Source organism: Triturus cristatus, chromosome 2_1, assembly GCF_964204655.1.
Source record: "Triturus cristatus chromosome 2_1, aTriCri1.1, whole genome shotgun sequence".
In the NCBI taxonomy this organism is placed as follows: Eukaryota; Metazoa; Chordata; class Amphibia; order Caudata; family Salamandridae; genus Triturus; species Triturus cristatus.
Genome location: NC_140581.1, coordinates 369005880 through 369024403, shown reverse-complemented (window position 1 = coordinate 369024403; position 18524 = coordinate 369005880). Strand labels below are relative to the sequence as shown.

Here is an 18524-nt window from a genome sequence, read left to right as displayed (position 1 = left end):
TTTCAGATTTAAAATATTACACTGCTTTTGAAACTGAGGATTTGTATTTGAAATCTGACAATTATGCTGATTTATTCTGTTTCCAACATTATGGTAATCATTTTTTACATAAATCTAACAGTGCGAAATAAGATTAATTATACATAATGAGAACATTGTCCTGCACCATTTCTAAGGCAGTTTGCAAACACAGAAAAATAAGTTTGTCTACTTTTCTGGCTATAATCTGTCTGACCCGAGATCCTAATATTAGAAAAGGAGCGCACATACACACGAAATTCATGCACGTCCATACTAAATTGGTATATTCTTCGACTTTCATAATGATTTATCCTTCAAAGGTTATGGCTATTGAAAAGACAATTGATTTAAAATCAATATGGGGTACCCAAGATTGGCAGGTGCAGGGAACTGAATCATTTCATTGTGCGTGTATGATACCATCACAGCTGATATTCCTGAATCAGACAGTGCAACAAACCACATGTTTTGGTTTGGCTACTGCTAAAATTTTTAATTCTCCCTCATTCTTGTCTTTGGCAGCTTATGACGACTGACAAAAGTATACAAATTATTCTCTAGAGGACTTACATGGTTTGGTCCGTAACGGTACCCTTAAATCTTCCACAATTAGCCCTTGGGCTGGTTGATATGGCCCCTTAGTACTAATGCTTCCAGTAGCGTTTTTCAACTTCAGCAGAGGGATTTAGGCTAAGTAGACCTGGCCCTCGCTTTCCGCATACAGTTACTACATACTCTGTGGGTAAATTGTGTCAACAATGGTTGGAAGAGTCATCGTTGTCGTCTGGGAAACATCATCTATCACATTTATCTGGAGACATTGATCTGGCAGATTTCCTTTTCGGTCCAAGGTCCCCTCGTCCAAAACGTTTTGCATTTGCAGATTATAATGAATTCTGGAAAATGTCCCAAATGGAGGCAGCATTCAGATTGCAACAATTCGATCAAGACAACTTGCGTAAAGTTTTAGAAGTGGTAGACAACAGCATTAACACTTTTTCTTCTCGTATTTACACTTTGGACAGTATTGTTTCATCGGTTATTGACATTGTGCAAAATGATGTGTGTTTTGTATCGTGGTCAAAATCAATTGCGCTCTGTATTGAAATTTGGCTGGACTTTGCAAACATTGAAAAATGGGAAAGTGCCTTGGGATTATTTAAACACAACTGCCCAGTTTTTGCCCTTTAATTTGACTTCTAAACAAAAACTCACGTCCATGAAAGATTCGACATATACACGTTTACATATTGAAAAGTTAGAACAGCTACGGTTCTCAATAGCAGAGACTGATTCTTCAGTATGGTTGATATACGGGGTAAATTCTTTACCCATTTCCCTTTTTCAGTTAACTGCATGTATGAAACATTATGCTATCGGCAGATTTGAACCCCTGGGTAGTCCTTTCCTGAACAAAATGTGGTTATTACTGTTTACTTTTCACTGTCTACATGAAGATAAAGAGGTTTTCCTGACGGGGGAGGACTGTGATTCTACAGTGGGACACTAGTTAGTCTGTACACAAGTTCAACTTCATGGCGCTTGCAAAGTATCAGCACCCAAATTGGCCTGTTTTCTAAAAGCAACGCCAGTTCCCTCAATAATTCCCAAGCTCACATTGCTGTAGAATGGTAGTTATCTTATCCTAAATAACCACAACTGCTGCGGGTTACGGGCAGGCATTCCGTATATAGTAACGGTTTCAGAGAGTTACTTGTTGCCGCAATGTTCTTTTTCCGCCCCCGCATGAGATAGTAGGTAGTTCCCACTTTGAAAACAGACTTCAATAAACTAAGCAGATTCAAAGCACTATTGTTTGAACAAGAGGTCGCTCTTTGCTCGAGACCTTTGAATTACAGGTGGCTAGAACATCTAGTGAGATTCAGTCACTGCAGAATACAAATATCCGACTACATTTTGGGGAACTGATTCACCAGATTTGTTATAGGTCTGATACTGAAAGCCTAGCATATTTTTTGTAGGTTCAGGCCTCGTTTCAGACTTTTGGAGTAATACCGACATTAATACATTATATTTTTTCCAGCGCCTTTGGAGGTTCTCCACTTATCCTCCTGCTGGCGTGTGGTGTGCTGGTACTTCTGCTCCTGTTACACAATGGATGCCCATCCTGTGGTCCTGCACAGCCCAGGCCCATGAGGACTGTAACATGACCGAATGCAGCAACTTTTTGGATGCTTGCCATTGACAACGTGGAGTGTGAGCTATGGCCTTACCCTGGGCCTTGGATGTCTGCCTCTCCACAACATCAGACAGGGACCCTGATTATGATCTGTTGATAGGTCCCTTGCTGGCCCATGACCAGGACTGTTCTCGTGACCCCTGTATGATGCGTGCGGCTGCACTTGGGAGTATTGGCTTGTTGGGATACCTGTAAAGCTGCCAGACGCCTCTTACAGGAGCGCTTTATCGAGTATCACGCAAGTTCTCCTATTCTACTACTGAATTCACCGGCACATGAAGAACACTAATGTTCCTTCACTCTACTGAATTGGATGGCATTTCTCTTTTTTATGGATGACAATGATGCCCTTTTGGAACAACTTGCATTCCACGGTTCAAATAATCTCTTGGATTTTACAGAATATATATATATATCTGCCTGGGAGTGCTAGCCACGTGGGTGTTTCCTCTTTTTGCATAAATATGTGGCTCTAACCCGGCCACGGCGAGCACCGCTGCTGGACCTTTGCGGATCCGCCCCTGACCACATGGCAGGATTGCGGAACGGGTGGCCTGGAGGTTACCCTGCAGACGGAAAATAGTGGGATCTGTGGCGCTTTTTTACCCCTTTTTAATAACTTTGCAGGAAAAAGTACTTTGCGGCAGGCATCCCACTTGGGAGGTATTTTTCTGAACTACTGGTTCCATGATGCAATGGGGCTCACTCGAGCCTAACTTCCTGTTTAATTAAACTAAAAGATGGACTAACTTCCTGTTTAATTAAAATAAAAGGTGGACTAAAAGGAACCTTAGTTGTTTGCTGCATTTGTTTCCTGGGATCCATGATGAAGGGATGCTTTTCCCGAAACGCGTCGGATCAATGCTTTGAAGGGGGCGTGCATTGATATCCACTTGCCTGGCAGGGCCCTTTATCCTATATGCCTGGGAGTGCTAGCCACGTGGGTGTTTCCTCTTTTTGTGTATAGATTGGCACACTGATTCAGACATGGTAGTATTCATTTATGATGTTTACTTTTATCATATATGCTCATTGACTACCAACATTATGTGGACTTCACCCATTTGGGTTTCATTTGCACAAATTGCCTATTTTGCACCGCTTATTTCGTTGTTGCACATGCAGGTGTCCGTTTTCTAAACATATAAGTTTTTTAAACTGTTACTGCCCGTTGGTTTTACCTTAAATTTAGATTGCACTGAATATCTGTGCTTTCTCTGTTTTTAAGGAGTGTTTTAACCAACTGCTTACTAATGTTTGATAATCTGAGGTTGATAAATTCTTCCTTTTTACATTAATGTATTTTACTGTCAGTAAACTACAAATGTATTTTTGCATATATCCCTTCCATGTCTATTACGCTATCCATGCGTCAGCCAATCAATGTACGCTACTCATTTGCACTTTCACTTTAAATTGATCCTGCTCAGCCTGGGCGTCATGTGATCAAGGCCTTTCGTAGGCTGAAACGCGTCATGCAGGCATTGCTGTAAAACAAGAATAAAGAAATTTTCTCACTTGCATTCTGGGTCAGCTTTCGTCTGTTCCTGTTTTCCTCGAGACTGTTGGTGTACAGGAGCATTCTTGGCGAAATTCTTCGTTAGATATAGATGTGTATATATATATATATATATATAGAAAACGATAGTATCCCTGCACCTCCACAGCAATGGCGAACAGAGACGCGGACCCAACGAAAGTAGGTTAGATGGAGTTTATTTGTTCTTCAACCTCGAACCTGACGCGTTTCGGGCTACGAAAGCCCTTGCTCACAAGTCAGTTTGAAACATACTCATCATTGTTTTTAAATGCTTCACCGTGATTGGAGTGCTGACATCACATGATGTATAAACATAGAAGACACACTGCAAAACGCGACTTGTTGTTAATAGTCTGTTTTCTAACATGGACTGCTTAAATGCGTAAATGCAACTTATGGAGTCACTTCATTATATAATACAATTATACAGTACTAATAATAAATAGTTCTAAAATCCTATAAATAATATTAATAAATAGAGTCTTTATAAAATGTCTATATAAAAAAACCTATAGTAACAATTGTATATATTGTGTTTTAAAACCAAAAAGATTTGTTGAAATAATGCAACAATTTCAATTGGTTGGAACTAAGTTACCACAATACAAAATATCATCATGACTCCATGTTTTCATATAACTGCTTCAATGCTGCATATTTTGTTGCCCATCTAATTCATCTGTCCACAGACCAATCGTAGCAGTGTCATTTATACGGATTATAAGTGCTGATAAACTGATCCAGAGCGGATCGTCATAAAGTGCTAGTGCAGAAATAGAAATGTGCCAAATACATAGTCAATAAAAATGCGTAAGCAACTCTAAAGAAAACAACAAGGTAAAAGACAGTTAAAAACCCACATTTAACAAAGTTAAAAACCGGGCTAAAATCTGACTAAAACCAGTTGATATTTTCAATGATATAAACGAAGTGGAAAAAACCAAACAGTCCTGTTTGGCTATCTTGAAAGAACTGTGCACTTATTTGATATGGAAGATGAATATCAACATTATATAGATTTCAATGACTCACAAAAAATAAATAAATAAATAGTGGACTAAACAACTACCTGTATGTCTGAAAACAGTAATCAAGCCACCCGTAGGTATCGTGAGACCCAGTGTTGGTTACAGAAAATGGTACATTTCATCTGTATTGTTTAATCCATTGGGGGCCTTACTGTCAAGTTCTATGATCATTTTAGATTCTAGTTGTCTTAGCCTCTTCTCTCTGTTACCTCCCCGTCGTAATTTGGGTACACTTGCCACTACAAAGTATTTTAGACAGTTTAAATCATTATTATGCACCAACTTAAAATGCCTAGCCACTGGGTAAGATGAATCGTTGTTAACTATGGCACGTAGGTGTTGTAAGATTCTGACGTGCACCTGCAGCTTCGTGCTTCCCACATATCTGAGACCACAGGTGCACGTCAGAACATACACTGCAAATTCTGTCTTGCAGTTGAATCTACCCAAAATTTTAGTAGTATGGGGACTAAAGGGAGTAGAGTATGAGTCGGTATTCACTCCAAATCTGCATGCTCTACATGAAGAACACTTAACGAACCCTTGCTTGGGTTGTAACCAGTGCTTTGCAGCAGCAAGCTCTGGAAATGGTTTCGCAATCTGAGTTTTCATGGAAGGGCCCTTCCTATGAGTGATCGTAGGTTGCGAAGATAACATGGGGGCTAAGACCCCATCAGTCAGAACGATTTGCCAATTTCGTTTGACAATTGATCTGATCTGTCTTTCCTGTCTATTGAATGTTGTAATCAATCTTGGAGCGTTATTTCCGGTATCAGTGGCCTCCAGTTGGTCTTTAGGGAACAGAAGTGTCGTTCTCGGTATTATTGCTACTTTACCAACTGCTTCATTGAGGATTTTATCATTGTATCCTCTCCTGCGGAATCTGCTCAGTGCTTCCTGTTTGCATAATTCATAATCTTCAGGAGTACTACAGATGCGTTTAAGGCGTGTAAGCTCCCCTAGGGGAATGCTTTTGATGGTGTGATGCGGATGTGCGCTGCTGGCATGCAAAGTGGTGTTCCCTGCTGTTGTTTTCCTATGCAGGGTGGTGGCCAGCTGGTTATTTTTGACATAAATTTTTACATCTAAGAAGTCAATTTGCGTCTTACTCAAATGTGATGTGAACTTTAGATTATAGTTGTTACAGTTAATTTTGTCAATAAAATCCTTTGCACTTTTTTCATCCCCTTTCCAAATAATAAAAACATCATCAATATACCGCCACCACTGAATCACATGGGTGCGGTATTCATCATGAAATAAGCATTTGAGGACCTGCTCCTCCCACCAACCTACATGCAAACATGCATAGCTGGGGGAAAAGCAGGCCCCCATAGCTACGCCTCTCTTCTGTATAAACACTTCATTGCCGAATAAAAAGAAGTTGTTAAACAAACACCATGAAGCAAGGTCTACCAACATTTTGTTGTGATTATACATTTCTAACGGTCTTTTTCCCAAAAAATGTGCTAAGGCGTTTAGGCCTATTTCATGCTCAATACTGGTATAGAGCGACTCTATATCCAATGAGATGAGCAATAGATCTTCTGACCATTGGATACCAGTCAGCTTATTCAGTAGTTCCCCAGTGTCTCTAATATATGTCGGAAGTTCTTTTACTAGGTCTATATATATATATATATACATATATATATATATATATATATATATATATAGATAGATATATGTATATATATATACACATCTTCAGGAAAAGGGCTCGGTTTTCGCTGCACATAGCGGCTCTTTTTCATGCGGTGCAAAACACCCCGGCTGAGCCCAGCCGTCATCAATCATTTAAAGAATCTTCCCTTTGCAGAAAGAACACACGGAACGCACTCACCAAAGGTTTTTCAGCGTTTATTCATTAAAATTATAAAACAAGGGTTAATCCACAGTTAAAAACCAACGCGTTTCGGTCTCCATGGTCACGGTTGAGTTTACAACAGTTACCCGACATACTTATTTTTTTTTTTAAAAGTCACATGACTTCCTGTTAAACCATTTTTTTATAAAATAAACAAAAAACAGGCACTTGGCATTCTGGTCCCAGTAGTTTTCAAAGCTCCTAAAATGACAACTTCAAATTAATAACCCGAATCACTTTCTTTGTGATTTCTGAGCTGCAGAATAATATATGTGACTAACATTGATGTTTTTGACTCCTCTAGTGGGGTTTACCGCATCCGGTAATTTTCAACTCCATATTTATATCATGAGTTGCCTAAAGCCTAATTATTTTGATTGGCCTCGTATTAATAATACCCTCTGGTGGGAATTCTTATGGTTAAACCTTCGCAATCTACACAACTCCAAGTAAGTTTTACAGAGCCTTGTTCTTTTATACTCCCCCCCCCCCCCCCTCCCACTAGTTTGAATTCAGTTTCCACTAGTTTGAATTCAGTTCCTGGTGTTACCGTCTCGGTCCATATCCCTTCCCTCCTAGGAGCCTACAAGGCCCAGAGATCTTCTCGCTGATCCTTTCGGTAAATCATTTTTCAAGAATTGATTGACTTTGTCCCTATGTTGTTACCCCAACGCAATAATTCTATTCCATTCTCACAGGTGCCTTTTAACCTACCTCCACCCAGTCCTGATGAAGACCCCACTCTCAAGGCGAAAAGTTTGCTGTTTTGCTTAGGGGTCGAAACGTTGACACTTTTTTCTTCTTGTGTTCAGACATGGTTGGCAGAGAATTACTATCTGCATCTTGTACATTATGTTATGAATCTGTATTTTGTGTATGCCAGACTTCAGTCTGGACAGGCTGTAAATACTGCTTGTTGATGTATATATGCACACTACCTTCCTTTTTGCAAATCCCTTCCACTATCCTCCTCATGCACTCACTACCCTTCCCCTTTGCACCGGTTTCTAAAATAGTTCGATCTTGAAATACATTGTGATCTATAACTCGGATACAATTTGTGATGAAATAAAATCACAACCATTCATGGCAAATGACTAAGTCGGTGGTGTCTAATTTTGATCAAAATGATAATCTTTTCTTGCGTTGTATGTAACTGTTTTCCACTGTGACATTACCCTTTTGTACTCAGAGCTCGGGGGAGGCAGGCCTCTGGGCTGACGTGTCCGCAGTGTGGCTCGCCGCTGTCAGACGGGACCTATCTACTGCTTCCGCAGGCAGCTGCCTCGAGTGATGGGCCGCATCAGTGCCCACTTCTGCTCCACTCGGCACCAGTCACCACAGCAGCGTGAAAGCCCCGACAGAATCGGCCAGCACAGCACATCCTCACCTGCGTTCACACTCAGCAGGAGGGAGGGCCGCGCGCCGGCAGGCACCAAGCGCTGTGTTTTTTCAGTTTCCTGCAATTTCTAGCTTCACCATGCCAGGTAGGTGGCTGCACAGTTTCTCAAGACCAACACGCCTACTTTTGCAACAAAATGTCGCAGGATTACGGTTCATAGCAGGATAATCGAGGGGTTTCTAGCGGAGCATTAAGGGTTTGCATCCATTTTGGCTGGCTAGCCACGCCCGAAGCGATTTACCTCTGGAAATACGATGGCAAGAACGATGGCTAGATCCATAGCGTCTTATGTTTACTCTTAGTTGACGAATGAGGCAAAGGAGACAGATTTCTTGCATGATTTACTGCTACTTTGTTTTTTGTCCCGTGCCCTTGCAAAGAGCATTTTGCCTGCCAGGGACACCCCGAGCCAAGGCCGTAGTCGCAGAATTTCCCCTGGTGGAATGGGCCCTTAATCCCTCAGGGGCTGCTTCTTTGCCAAGGCATAACACATTTTAATGCAGAGAACAACCCAGCGAGAGATGGATCTTTTCTGCACTGCCTTTCCCTTCTTTGCTCCCACATACCCCACAAAGAGTTGGTCATCCACCTGGAACTCTCTTGTGCGGTCAAGGTAGAACGACAACGCTCTTTTTGGGTCCAGTTGATGGAGACGTTCGTTAGAGGGATGTGGGGGAGCAAAGAAGGTGGGCAAAGTTATGGACTGACCCAGATGGAATGGGGTCACTACCTTTGGTTAAAGATGATGCCCTGGTGCAAAGCACCACCTTGTCCGGAAAGCACATAAGATAAGGAGGCAAGCTGGATAACGCCTGCAACTCACTCATCCTCCGGGCCCATGTAATCATCACTAAGAAGGCTGTTTTGATGGAAAACAGAAGGGGACAATTGTGCAAAGGCTCGAAAAGAGCGCACATCAGATAAGTGCGGACTAAATTAAGGTCACACTGTGACATAACAAAGGGCGTGGGTGGAAATAAGTGAACCAGCCCTTTCAGAAACTATTAACAATAGGAGATTTAAAGAGGGAAGGCTGGTCTGGCAGCTGCAAAAAAGCAGACAGAGCAGAAATGTAACCCTAGAGAGTTCCCAAAGCAGCGCTCTGCTGGGCAAGGGTAAGAATGAACAAAAGGACAGTAGAAAGAGGAGCAGAAAGAGGTTCACTAGACCTTTCTGTACAGTATAATACAAATATCTGCCAACAGCAAGCGTATAACGACTTAGTGGAGGGCCGCCTGGTCGCCGGAACAACATTACAGACTTCGGGAGGAAGGTCAAAAGCCATCAACTGCAGCCGCTCAATCTCCACGCAAGGAGGCGCAGAGTTGACAGGTTCGGGTGGAGAACCCTCCCCTGCTGCTGCGGCAGAAGATCCTCCCGAAGGGGCAGCCTGATCGCAGGATCGAAACTCATTCTCAGAAGCTCTGGATACCAGACTCTCCTTGCCCAGTCCAGCGCCACAAGGATGACTTGGGCCCGGTCCCTCCTGATCTTCTGAACCCTGGGCAGGAGTGTATGGGCGGAAAGGTGTACAACAGGCCTGAGCTCCACTCGCGACGAAATGCGTCACCCAGCGATAGCCGCCTTGGAAACTCCAGCGCGCAGTACTGCTGACATTGCGCGTTCTCTTCAGAGGCGAACAAATCTAATCAAGGTTCTCCCCACTGCTGAAAGAGACCTTGCGCCACCTACGACTGGAGACGCCATTCGTGATCTGCCCTGGCATTCAGAGAACCTGCTAGGTGTTGAACCACCAGGGTTATGCCCTACTGTTCCAGCCAGGCCTCTCAACAAAGGGTCCATGACCTCAACCCCGCCTTGCTTGTTGCAGTACCACATGGCGGTGCTGTTGTCCGTGAACACCTGCACCAACTTCCCCTTGACAGAGGGAAGAAATGCATTCAATGCCAAGCGAATAGCTCGGAGCTCCAACAAGTTTATGTGGAGCCCCGTCTTCGCCGGAGACCATTGACTCCTGATCTCCATCTCTCCCAAGTGGCCGCCCCATCCCAGCAGTGATGCATCCATCACAACTGTGAAATCTGGTTGGGGATGGGAGAGGTCTGCCTTTGACCCAATCTCGGTTTGTTACCCACCACTGCAGACCCTTTGCAGTTCCCTCCGAGATATGAACCACGTCGGTGAGATTTCCCTGGGGCTGTACCCATTGGAACTTCAAGTCGCACTGCAGAGCCCGCATACGCCATCTCGCCTGTCTTACCAACGATGCAGGAGGTCATGAGACCCAACAGCCTCAGAGTCAACCTCACCGAAATCCAGGATATAGCCTGAAATATCAGAATCATAACCTGAATATCCTGGACTCGCTGCTCGGGAGGATAAGCCTGAAACTGCACTCTGTCCAGAACAGCTCATATGAAAGGGACGGTCTGAGAAGGAGTCAGGTGTGACTTCGGCACGTTTATAGAGAACCCCAGCAAATGCAGGAGGTCCGCCGTAGTCGGAGGGTGGGAGACGATTGCCTGGGGCAAGAACGCCTTCAGCCGCTAGTCGTCGAGGTAGGGGTAGACGGAAACCCCTAACCTGCGCAGATGAGCTGCAACCACCACCATCACCTTTGTGAACATCCATGGGGAACTGGTAAGGCCGAAGGGGAGCATGGTAAACAAAGTGCTCGTGGCCTACCTTGAACTGCATGTAATGCCTGTGGCCCAGCAGGATGGGAATGTGAAAATACGCATCCTGCAGGTCCAACGTGAGCATTTTGAATTTCTCCTTTTTGAGGAAGAGATTGACGGTCCGAAGATCCAAAATGGGCCGAAGCCCCGTGTTGTTCTTCGGAAACAGAAAGTAGCTGAATAACTGGAACCCTTTCTATAGCTCCTTTGGCCCAAAGAGCTGTAACTTCCTCTTGGAGCAACTTTAAGTGATCCTCTGCCAGCCGTTCCTGACTCGGTAGAATATTAGGAGTTAAAGAAAGGAAAGGAAGAGAATAGCCCTCCTGGGCGATCTGCAAGACCCACTTGTCTGTTGCAATAGATCTCCAGCAGGGGAGATGATAACGAATTCTCCCACCCACTGGAGTAGTGTGGTTCTGCAGAATCAGCCTAGGAGTGCTTGGAGGCTGCCGGGGGCAGTGTGGTAGACTTCTGCCCGCCATTCCGAGGACAGAATGTACCAAGTTCACGTCCACGCACGGCTTGGGCAGTCTGTGCGGAACATTGGCTAGGGTTGATGCGGCTGGAAACCCCTTCCGTTGCCACGAAAAGGGCAAAAGGAAAACTGGCCACGAGGAGTGTAGGAGAGGTCCAAGGATCTGTCCGCAGCTCGAGAGTCCGTGAACCTGACGAGGACCGAGTCTGCCTTTTCCCCGAAAAAGGCGGGATCCATCAAAGGGCATGTCCATCAAATTGGATCGGACATCCCCCGAGAAGCCAGTTGTACGAAGCAAGGCGTGGCGCCTCAAGGCCACTGTCATTGAAATAGACCTGCCCAGCGAATCAGTCTTATCCAAACTACACCGTATGGTGAATTTTACTGCATCTCTCCAGTCCTTGACAGCCTGGGAGAGGCAAGGCCTCCTCCGGGACTTGTGGCAGCACCTGTGCACACAGAGTGGGAGAACCGGCCCAATAAGCATGCGGTATTCACCGACCGCAATGCCAGACTGGAGGAAGAAAACATCTTCCTAAATGAGTCCAGTCTCTTGGATTCCCTATCCGTAAGTGCCTCATTAAAGGGCAAAAGGGGTTCAGAGGTGGAAGCCAAAGGTTGAAGCACTTCGGTCAGCAGATTAGTCCTGACCTGCACTAAGGGCAGTTCCGATCCAAGGACCTCAGCTGCCCTCATAATAACCATAGCATAGGACCGCCCTCCTCCGCAGCCACTGTAGATGGAGAGAGCATGCCAGAGTCTGGGGAAGTATACAGACCACTGGCTTCCTCAAATTCCCCATAGCAGTCCATTGTCTCCTCAGAGACATCCTGGTCCTCTAGAGGGTCTTCAGACTCCTCCCATTCTTCTCATGAAATCCAGCATTTGTAAAGCGCACAGCTACCTCCGAAGAGGTGTCCCGGCACTGGGGGTCATCGGGAAGATTAAGCAAGCTATTGCCCAGAGTCACATGGTGCTGGGCTTACCTACCACCAAACCTGGGGATCAAACCGTGGCCCCTGTGGTCCCGAGTCAGGTGGCCTGGCCGCTGCACCACACCTCTTCCCTAATGAGCCTAGCACATCCACAAAGTGCTCAGGCGACAACATAGAACCCCTGGGTTCTGTCAAACGCCGGAATTGGCGTCATACAACGCCGTTCCTGCTCAGTACCGTTGGGGATGAGGATGGGACTTGCGCCACGACAGCAGCCGGCGATGCCGCTGGCACTGGCTCCGCAGAACTGTGACTAGAGCGTTGGTGCTCCTTACCTCTTTAGACAGACACCAGCTGAGGTGAAGTCGAAGTCCGCTTCAACAACTTCTTCTTGTGCCTCTTCCCCGAGTGTCCAGATGACCTCGAATGGGAGGAAGAGGACTTAGGGCTCCGTGATCGATCCTGCGACCTTCTTTGAACGGGATCATGACCTCCTCGGAGTCTCACTCAACGGTGTCGACTGCTGGGCCGGGAGAAACTTCAACGCCCGCTCCCTCAAGGTCTTTGGAGCCATCGCCTGGCAGTCTCAACACGCCTTCGAATCGTGGTCGCGTTCAAGACACCACAGACATACGAGGTGGGGATCGGTAACCAACATCTTGTGGGAAAAAGTCCTGCACGGTTTAAAACATGTCTTCCTACCCGACTATCCCTCGCACACAAAGTCGTCAAAAATAGCGACAAAAGTTGAGAAAAAAGCCTGCCAAAAAGCAGGAGAGGGGTAGCTCTTCCCGAATGGGCACTTAACTGGCGTGGAAAGAAAAGAACCGACGTCTGCGCGCCTGGGTGGCGCCTATGTAGGCACCTTGACTTCATAACAGACACTACCGACTTTACGCAGAGCCGAATGGAGCCACCCGACGTCGTGCGCAAGGGGTATTGCTCAGCAAAAGTTTCAGGATCATGCCCGATGCCTGGGAAATTCAAAGGTAAGGAATCTGCAGCTAGAAGTCTCTATCAGATGATAGATTTTATGAGTATCAGTAATAAGCAGCAGCTCACTGCAGTCCTTGCATGGATTGAAACCGGACCTTCTGGCAGCGATATGTTGACGGAAAACTGCACCTAAAGATTTATATAAAAAAAAAATGTAAATGAAGAGAAATCTCATGAGGAGGGCTGAAGACCTGCAGAACAAGTCTAAGGCACGGAAAAAAGGGAACTGACATCAGTATGCCAGTTGGGGAAGCTTTTTGGCCCCAGTGACACCACACATTACTGCATGTGGAGCCGTGTTTAAGATAGGACTCTCAAACAGCATGGGACATCTATCACAACGTTTCTGGGCCAAGCTGGCACATGGGATATTAAAAAGTTGAAGAATCTGCAGGTAGATGCATCCATAAAAAAGTATGGTTAATAAACTTAGACTGAATACAAATAATTGTCACACAATTATTGCAAAATAATGCTACTTATTACATGGGTACCAAACAAAAAAAGATGCTATTATAGTCCTACCTTTTCACGCTTAATTATATCAATTAGTCTTCCTGGAGTTGCACACAGTATATTGCAGCCTTGATATATCTGGCGCAGAGAATGAAAGGTTTGTGTTCCACCATATACCACAACTGGTTTTACACAGGTTCTAAAATCAAATTTGACAGAAGACATGATTCTCTTAATACTATTTAAGATCACCTAATGGAACAGAGTAACAAGGCTTTATGTCTTCCCTCTTAAACCATGGAGTAAAACAAAACTGAAAACAAAAGGTAGAATGTGACACAGTTTTGCACATACAGAACTTATTCTTCTAGGTGCAGTGACCGAGACCCTCAAAGGCTCCTTTTTGCTACGCCTGTGTTAATCCATTAATGACTGGCTGGTCATCTTCATTACTCTTCATCAAAGTATTCCTCAAACAATTAAGGAAAATATATGCTGGAGGGCAAGGCAATTTTTACCATTTCCATTTCATTAGCCCTTCCATGTGATCAAAATATACTTGTATCTGACCAGTCACCCAAAAGCAGTTTTAAGTACTAACAACTGCTGAGGAGGCAAACCATGCAAGAGGATGCAAAGGAGAGAACAAGGGAAAAAACATAGCTCCTTTAATTTGTCACCCATCACATGAACACTATTGACACCATTCTCAACTGCAACACGCCAAGTTTAATTTGTCTAATTTTTCTACACATGGACTGCATTAAACCATAAGAACAAGTTACTTACCATTGGTAATATCTGGTAGACTTTATCTATCCGCAGATTCCTTAACTTAGAATTTTTTGTGAGCAGTACCCCTGCGCAGTGGTGTCGGGGCATCGTTCAGCTCCGCATGGCATCGGTGTTGTCTGCAGTTGTGCGCGGTGCCTACATATGCTGCATCTCAGCATGTTGACATCAGTTTCATTTCATGACTTTCCACGCCAGGGGCGCAGAGTCACGAAGAACACTGAAGACTTGTGTGGAAAACTAGTGCCCTGAAAGTGAACAACCCTATCACTAGAAATCAGTTAGCGAGGGGACGATGGGTGTGTCAGTAAGGAGTTGGCAGCTACATATAGTCTCTACCAGATAAGGCATTACCAAAGGTAAGTAACTTGTTCAGCTGATAGAGACACCTAGCTGTAGATTCCTTACCTTAGAATAGAAACCCAAGTAATACCTCTCTCGAGATGCGTCTGAGGACCAATTTGAGAAGTCCTGCAGGACCAAAAGGGCAAAGGGCCCATCCCTACTGGACCTGAACGTCTAGTCAGTGGTGTTTTTTTAAAGTGTGCAAAGAAGCCCATGTTGCTGCCTAGCTGTTAAGGACCGCAACTCCGCTTGCTAATGCAATGATAGCAGCTTTAGCTCTGGTGGAATGAGCAAGCAAGCCCTCAGGGGAGTGCATCTAGGCCAAAGCATAGCAGATTTTAATGCAGAACACGATCCAGCAGGAGATGGCCAACTTCTGAACGGCCCGCCCTTTCTTTGCTCTGACATACCCCACACAGTTGGTCGTCCACAAGGAAGGTCAATGCAGAATAACAACAATCTTTTTGGCTCTGAACGGTGAAGTTACTCCTCTTCCTTTGAGGGATGTAGTGGAGAGTAAAAAGTAGGGAGAATTATGGACTGGCCAAAGTGACAGGGAGTGACCACTTTCGGTAGAAAGGAATCTCTTGTACCAAGCACCATTTCGTCTGGGTAGATGTTGAAGTTTTGAGGCTTAGATGACAAAGCCTGAAGATCACTGTCCCTCCGGGCAGATGTTATATAGCCAAGAGAAAGGCGTCATGATGGTAGGTGGCCTGAGAGGGCAATTGTGCAAAGGCTGAAAAGGAGCACACGTAAGTAAAGTGAGGATAAGATTGAGGTCACACTGAGGCATAATGAAAAGTAATGGTGGAAATAAATGTTGCAAGCCTTTAAAAAATGTATTTACAATGGGAGTTTTAAAGAGCGATGTCTTGTCAGGCAACAGAAAAGCTGAAAAAGCAGACAGATAATCCTTCAGAGTGCCCAGAGCAGAACCCTGCGGGGCAAGAGGGGATTAAAAGAAGAATCTGGGAAAATTGGGGGCAGAAAGAGGGTACTCTGTCTTCTGTACACCATGCCACAAATTTTCCGTCAACGGCAGATACACATTGTCTTGGTGGAGGGATACCTAGCTGCCAAGGTAACGTTGCAGACTTCAGAAGGAAGGTCAAAAGCGGTCAACTATCACTGCTCAATCTCCATACAAGAAGGCAAGAGTTGACAGGTTCAGCTGGGGGACTCTCCCTGTTGCTTCGACACAAGATCCTCTTGAAGGGGCAGCCTTATCGGAGGACCGATAGCCATGCTCAACAGCTCGGGAAAAAAGACCCTTATAGCTCAGGAGCCACAAAGATTACTTAGGACCGATCGTTCCGAATCTTCTTGAGTACTCTGAGCAGAAAGGAGTACAGAAGGCCTGAGCTCTAAGCAAGATGAGTCTCAGAGCCACCTTAGAAACTCGAGCGTGCAACACTGCTGACATTGTGAATTCTTATCTGTGGCAAACAGATCAAACAGAGACTCTTCCCTCTGCTGAAAGAGACCTTGCACCACCTCCAGATGGAGGCACCATTCATGATCCGCTAGGCATCTTTAGTTGAGTTTTGACCGCACTGGCATTCAGAGCCCCGCCAGGTGTTCAACCAACAGGAATATTCCCGGACGTTTCAGCCACATCCAGAGACACAGGGCCTCTTGACAAAGGGTCCACGACCCCACCCCACCCTGTTTGTTGCAGCACCACATGGCAGTGGTGTTGTCCGTGAACACCTGCCCTAGCCTTTCCTTGATGGAGGTTAGAAAGGCTTTCAATGTCAGCCGGATCACACAGAGCTCCAAAAGGTTGATTTAGAGTGTGCATTCCGCTGGAGACCAGAGGCCTCTGATTTCCACCTCTCGCAGATGGATGCCACCTCCCAGGAGTGACACAAGTGTCACCACTGTTAGATCAGGTTGTGGAGGGGAGAGAGGTCTACCACTGTCCCAAATGCGGTCCTTTAGCCACCACTGCAAGCAGTTTGCAGTTCTCTCCAAGATCTGGATTCACCTGATGCTGCCCCCACTGGAATTTCAGAGCCCGCAAATGCCAGCAGGAGTGTCACCAGCAGGATGCAAGAGGTCATGAGTCACAACAGCCTCAGTCAGTCTCACCAAAATCCACGATAGAGGGTGAAACATCTGCATCTCCTGAATATCATGGACTCACAGTTCAGGGGGATAAGCCCGAAACTGCACCGTGTACAGAACAACCGATTAGGCCTGGGCGGTAAATTCCGTTCTGCTAGCGTAATTTGGGTAATTTTGCGTTCCGCAGAGAATGCGGAATTGCCCAAAATTCTGCGTTCTGCGGCTTCGCGGAATTTTGTGCTTGTTCGCGTTTGCAAAATGCATATTCGCGAGATATTTCCCCGCGAGCACGCAAACAGCAATCACGAACAAGCAATTCCGTGTGTTTGTGGAATTTCTGCGTGTTAGCAGAGATTTTTTTACCATTTCGTGGAGCTTTGCGTAGCTCCACTACGCAAATTCCGCCCACCCCTACAACTGATATGAAAGGCAGCGTCTGAGAGGGAGTCGGTGCGACTTCAGCATGTTTATAGTGAACCCTAGCGAGTGCAGGTGGTCAGCTGGAATGTGTGAGTGGGAGAAAAAAAAGGACTAGGCAGAGTCCGCCTTCAACAGCCAGTCATCAAGATAGGGGAAGACTGGCACCCCTTCTTCTCAGCAGATGGATTGCAACAATTGCCTTCACCTTAGTGAACACCGGAGTGGGCGCTGGTAAGTCCGAAGGAGAGCATGATGAAAAGAAAGTGCTTGTGACATACCATGAACCGATAACGCCTATGGGCAGACAGGGCGGTGGTGTGAAAATATGCATCCTGCACGTTCAACGCTACCATCCAGTCTAGCGGGTCCAGGGAAGACATAGCGAACGTAAGCATTTTGAACTTCTTCTTGAGGCAGAAATTGAGAGGGTGCAGGTCTATGCTAGGACAAAGGCCTCAATCTTTTTTGGGCAGCAGGAAGTAGAATGAATAGCAACTACAACATATCTCTGGCATCTGCACCATATGTTTGGCTCCCTAGGCCTAGAAAAGAGATAGATGGTCCTCAGTCATCCTGCCTTAAGAAGATGGCATAAAGGTAAGGGTAGTCATGAACGGGAGTGAGAAGCACCATCAGACGATCTGCAAAACCCACCGGTCTGATGTTATAGACTGCCAGTGGGGCAGGTGATGGAAGATCCTACCCCTCACTGGGTACCCCTGATGGTAAGAGGGCAGGCTGTAAGCTTTTGAAGGCTGCAGAGGGTGGCGGACTGGCATGAACTATGTTTGCTGAAAGTTCCCTCCTCTGTAGCCATGGTATAGGGAGAAAGCATACCAGTATCTCAAGAGGTTCCCAGTCTGCTAGCATCTGCCAAATCCTTACACCAGTTCACGTTGGTGTCATAAGGCTGGCATTCTTCAGAGCCCAGCGCACCCCTCCCATTCCTCCCAGAGTCCTAACCTATAAGAACAGGACTCAGACTATGGCCTGGAAGGCATGGCTCCAGTCGGCACTGGACGACACCTCTGCAGCTGTGTGTCAGGGATTATAATGGAGGCGGTGACGGAAGAGGCGGCATCAGGACTGGTGCTGGTAAAGGTCGAGGTGGTAGACCAGTGCAGGCTCAGATCCAGCTGTCAATCGGCCTGACTGGCACCAGAATGGGAGCCGCCGGTGTTGATCCACTATGGGTCCCTCCTGAACCCGAAAGGCCCCAAGGCGCGCAGAAGGAAGGGGCTCCCCAAATCTGAGGTGCATGGACTTAAAACAATTTTGTAATTGGGAGGGGGTGCTTCAGCTCCCCGGACACTAGGGGAGGCACAAAGATGTCCCAGG

The 18524-nt window shown here is 45.7% G+C and overlaps 1 protein-coding gene across 4 annotated transcripts in view; it reads right to left on the bottom strand.

Annotated features, from left to right (window-relative positions):
* Positions 1 to 18524, bottom strand: part of DDX4 (DEAD-box helicase 4) — a 1682862-nt gene that overhangs the window by 350408 nt on the left and 1313930 nt on the right. For all 4 annotated transcript variants that reach the window (XM_085631316.1, XM_085631317.1, XM_085631319.1 and 1 more), the window contains one exon: positions 13629 to 13758. In XM_085631316.1, the coding sequence (XP_085487442.1) occupies positions 13629 to 13758 (130 nt within the window). The remainder of the gene's footprint in view (positions 1 to 13628; positions 13759 to 18524) is intronic.